Genomic DNA, 4,878 nt, shown 5'->3' with positions numbered 1-4,878 from the left:
CATATGCCGATAACATGCAAATTCCGCAGAAAAAAGTAACACAGCCACAGCTGCAAAAGCATGCATGGCAAAACATAGCCGACAGAGTCAATGCGTGAGTGTTAATTTAAACATTGATCGAGGGATTTCCACCCATTTAACACGTTATTTTATCATATGTTATTTTATTTGTTATTTTATACATTTTATTTTGTGATGTGATGTGAGCGCAGGTGCAACCCAACAGGCCCCAAACGTGCCTGGCAGCAAGTAAAAATGAAATATAAAAATATAGTCCAAACAGGTAAGGTGTAATTGTATTATGAGCCATAGTGCTTGGTCTGTTTGTCCGATGTAAATCAATTGCAGTTAGAGGCTACATTAATTTTCTTTCTGTAAGCACTTATTGAAATTATCTGAGCACATTACAAGTACATATTTGCTTACTCTGTATGCTCAAATGTGGCCCGTTATAGCCAACAGAAAAAAAGCGGAGGCCCGAAAAACAGGTGGGGGTCCTCCACCACCACCACTCACAGAGGCTGAGCAGTTGGCCCTCAGCCAAAACAGTGGGCGCCCTGTGGCCGAAGGCATCTCTGCGGGGACATCCTCTGAGGCAATAACCCCGCAAGACACAAGTGCCTACATAAGGGGTAAATTCAAAATAATACATGATGTGCATACATCCTTTCTTCACAGTCACCTTTGCAGTGCGACACATTCATTTGATAAACTCTTTACCATAATGAATTATTTTGTAGTGAAGTTATTTTCCGACTGATTTTGCCTTCCCTCAGCCTTGGTTGTCTTTGAGAGCATAATGACAATGAAGTGTAAGGTGCTTGGTATGTTTGTTAATTGCCATTTGGTCCCTTGTAAGTTATAAGTGACCTGTATAAACCTCATATTCTATCAGTTGATGGTGATGGTGTACTGCATCTGGTGCAGCCTCCTGTTGAGCCAGACCAACATGCAGTTGTGAGTAATACTCCACAGATTATATGAGTTTACAGTAGAACAGCAATGTTGTCTATTTCTTTACTACAGGAAAATAATGAAGAAACATTGACAGCTGTTACAGAGGAGGAAGCAACAGAGACACTTTATGAGGTTTACATCTTTTAATACTTTGTGTACAGGAAATACAGGCGACCAATAAAGCCAGTTGAACAAAAAATCTGTTTATTCTTCTTTCAACATGTTGAGGTGATGGGTCAAAAGAAATGATTGTGACATATGGTGTCTCTGACTGCTCTTCCATCTTGTATGTCCGTGGGAGGGTCAGGATGTTCATGGTTTGGATCACTGCTGATGTTTGGTTCAGAAGGACAGTGTTCTCCTCTAATTGTGGCAATGTTGTGAAGAATCACACATGCCACAATAATGTCACATGCCCTTTCTGGGGTGACCCTGAGTCTTTGCAGGCACTGGAACCGGGCCTTAAGCATTCCGATAGTCATTTCAATTCTGGCTCTTGTCCTGCAATTAGCCAGATTATATCGCTGCTGTGGGCCCAGTTCAGGGTCAGGGTAAGGGGTAAGCAAATAGGGTAAACATGGATACCCCCTATCACCAAGCAAGTAGCCAGTGAACTCTCCTAAGACAGAAGGGTACACTTCAGTTCAAATGTCCCTGAAGCAATTGGTCTTTATATATTTTAAAGTATTCTCAACTCACCATGTCCAAATTTTGTGCTCAGTGTACATTCACGGAATATTTGTGAGTCATGGACAGAGCCTGGCCGCTTGGCTTCCACATTTGTGATAATGTTGGCAGCATCACATATGATCTTCACAGTGCAGAGAACACAAATTAGCATCCATTACTATAATGAAATAATTTGTTAGTTTGACATGCTACAGGGAACTATGTACCTGTACATTAATGCTGTGGAAAGACTTCCTGTTCACATAGTCTCCTTCATTTACTGAAGGAGCAATGATTGGAATGTGAGTGCCATCTGTACAGCCAATCACGCCTGGGAACCCTGAAAATAAATGTGCAATTTAAGTAGTAGTCCAAGTATCACCACATCATACATTAAGTTTTGGTCATCCTGATACCTGCAATTTTGTGGCATCCCTCTTTGATAAATCTTGTGGGTCTGTGACCGGGGAACACCACAGACGAGTACAGGAGACGTTTCAGTGCAACTGTAACATTCCTGACTGCCCGACAGACGGTAGCCTTGGAAACGTGCTCAGCGTCACCAATATTATACAGAAAGCTCCCGTTTGCAAGAAACCGAAGTGCAATACAAATAATATGCAATGAACTGAGAGCATGTCCGCGATGTGTCACATGCGTAATATATGGCCTGAGGATGTTATCCAAATAAATTATAGATTGTGCTGAGAAACGGTAACGTTCGCACAGAAAATCATCAGGAAATGATAAAATGTCCAAACGCGCTCTGATCACTCTCTCCCGGCGGAGAGCTCTGCGGAGAATTTGGGCTTCACGATCTACTGGCTCTTCAAGGAAGTGGCACGCCATGTCCGACACTTCCTACTGTCAGGTTTCCGACAAAGGGGCGGAGACAGTCAGGGTTAGTTGTAGTAAACCTGCTAGGGGGCAGGTTAGCTTCACGGAGTGTGTCGTCATAGTGACTCACTCAGGCTGCAGCTGAACTCGCTTTGTGAAACCGAAAACCCAGAGTTTTCGTTAACTCAGGGTATACTTACTCAGTTTTTCCACTAAACCGGCTTCCTGAAACAGGGCCGTGATTTAATACTTTAGTATTTCATTATTATTGTTGTTATTTTGTTTTCTTAATATACCTGTATGCTTTCTATATGTTCATGTAAAGTGGAGGAACACGAGCCTAAGAATTTCATCACAGGTAAATGTTGCTACATTGTTTATCTGTATATGACAATAAAACTCAAAACCTGAACCAAGGGAAGGTACTGAAGAACCTTGGCAAACAGTTGAAAAACACTGGATGCTCACCCGGACCATGACACTTCCATATTTAAAGAAATTATTGTCCATTAGCTTTTTCACTTAAAAGTAGACTGCAAAATTACCAGTGTTAAACTACGCTAGAAAAGCGTCTATGTGTGTCCACTCTTTTGAGTATTAAATTAACTCATTCACTGCCATTGACGTCTATAGACGTCAATTGCAGTGGGGAGTTACCTGATTTGAAAATGGCTGGCAGTGAATGAGTTAATACTAAGCAGTGTCAAAAATACTAGGTAACTTTAAAAAACAGCTACTGGGTGCTTTTTAAAAACGTTTAAACAGTTTACAGCGATTTAAACTTTAACTCCCTAAAGGTTTAACATAAAACTAGGTTACTATTAAAAAAACACATCAAAATGATTAATTTAACATTTAAAAGAAGTTCACTTGTATTGAATTGGTTTTCTTGTACTTTATATTATTAACATCACATTTTGACTTATTCGCAGAGGGAAAAAATATCAGAGAATGAGTTACGTCAGAAGGCAATTGTGGGAGGAAGGGTGGTGATACAAAAAAGGGGCTCAGTCACAAAGCTGTTTGTGCTGAACAGCCACTGCTGTCTTTCTCTAACAATGGAAGAAACTGAACTCTGCTTTCCACAACTATTCAACTCCTCTTGTGTGCGGCAAAAGCATTCACAAATTGAGGCTGTGTTTATTTACACTCCACTGTCTTCCATCTCTGTGCTTACTACAATTCTGAACCTGCTTGTGATCATCTCCATCGCTCACTTCAAGTACTGACATATTTGAATACTTAACAAATTATAGAAAAATTATGTTTTTTGTGAATTTAATTAGAAAATGTGTTGCTTTGTTCTATATGTTACAGTGGAGTTGCAATTACTGCTGTAGAACAACCTTTGATGCTCCTATTTTAATCCAGGCAGCTGCACACCCCAACCAACCTCCTCCTCCTCTCTCTGGCCGTCTCAGATTTCTTCGTGGGCCTCATCATGGCTTGTCAGATTAGCCTCCTAGATGGCTGCTGGTTTCTTGGTGACCACATGTGTGCTCTGTATAGCAGTTTAGATTACATTGCTACTTCTGCTTCAGTAGGAACTATGGTACTCATATCAGCTGACCGCTATGTAGCCATTTGTGACCCTCTGCATTATCCCACCAAAATCACTATAAAAAGAGTCTCAGTCTCTATTTGTACTTGCTGGGCTTGTTCAATTCTGTATAACAGTCTTATCATGAAGGATAATTTGAAGCAGCCAGGGAGGTATAATTCTTGTTCTGGTGATTGTGTAGTTGTCATTGATTACTTTGTGGGAATTTTTGACTTTGTTTTGACCTTTGTCGGCCCTGTGATTGTCATCATAGTTCTGTATCTAAGAGTATTTGCGGTGGCTGTGTCTCAGGCTCGGGCAATGCGCTCTCATATCACTGCTCTCAGACTCCAGGGGTCAGAGACGGTGCATGCTAAGAAATCTGAGCTGAAAGCTGCCAGGACTCTCGGTGTACTTGTTATTGCCTTTCTGATATGTCTTTTCCCATTTTTCTGTTCCTCAATGGTAGGCCAGAATAGTTTCTTTGATATTAGATCTGTACCTTTTGAGCGCTTGCTGTTCTATTTTAACTCTTGTCTGAACCCATTAATCTACACTTTTTGCTACCCCTGGTTTCTGAAATCTATCAAGCTCATTGTGACATTTAAGATATTTAGGCATGGCTCCAGTGAGGCCAGTATACTATAGGGAAAAGTGATTTTAGTAATGAGCAAGCCATACAGTCTTTGACACTGAAAAACTGATAAATTATTATTTATTTCAAGTGTAATGAAACAAATATCTGCTAGAGGTTGCTTTACATTTCGATTTTCAGGGCTAGTATTCTAATCCTCTGTTACACCATGACAAAATCAGGTGTTCGTTTCTCTAATTTAAATGAATGTGAATCCATCACAAATTCTGAAAACCATCAC

At 40.5% G+C, this 4,878-nt stretch overlaps 2 protein-coding genes across 2 annotated transcripts; one reads left to right on the top strand and one right to left on the bottom strand.

Moving 5' to 3' along the window:
* Positions 1-426: 426 nt before the first annotated feature.
* On the bottom strand, positions 427-2,475 carry LOC308409653 (putative nuclease HARBI1; the record flags this gene model as incomplete). The annotated part of the gene is made up of 4 exons (XM_080902559.1): positions 427-1,576; positions 1,657-1,768; positions 1,854-1,966; positions 2,043-2,475. 4 exons carry the CDS (start codon positions 2,473-2,475, stop codon positions 1,194-1,196), a joined length of 1,041 nt encoding a protein of 346 aa, XP_080758685.1. The 3' UTR covers positions 427-1,193.
* A 1,046-nt stretch (positions 2,476-3,521) lies between these two features.
* LOC308409878 (trace amine-associated receptor 13c-like) lies at positions 3,522-4,651 on the top strand (the record flags this gene model as incomplete). The annotated part of the gene is made up of 2 exons (XM_080902878.1): positions 3,522-3,685; positions 3,835-4,651. 2 exons carry the CDS (start codon positions 3,522-3,524, stop codon positions 4,649-4,651), a joined length of 981 nt encoding a protein of 326 aa, XP_080759004.1.
* Positions 4,652-4,878: the final 227 nt, after the last annotated feature.

The sequence above is a fragment of the Rhamphochromis sp. 'chilingali' genome (assembly GCF_963969265.1).
Source record: "Rhamphochromis sp. 'chilingali' genome assembly, chromosome: 14".
Taxonomy (NCBI): Eukaryota; Metazoa; Chordata; class Actinopteri; order Cichliformes; family Cichlidae; genus Rhamphochromis; species Rhamphochromis sp. 'chilingali'.
This window is presented reverse-complemented; position numbering and strand designations above follow the sequence as displayed.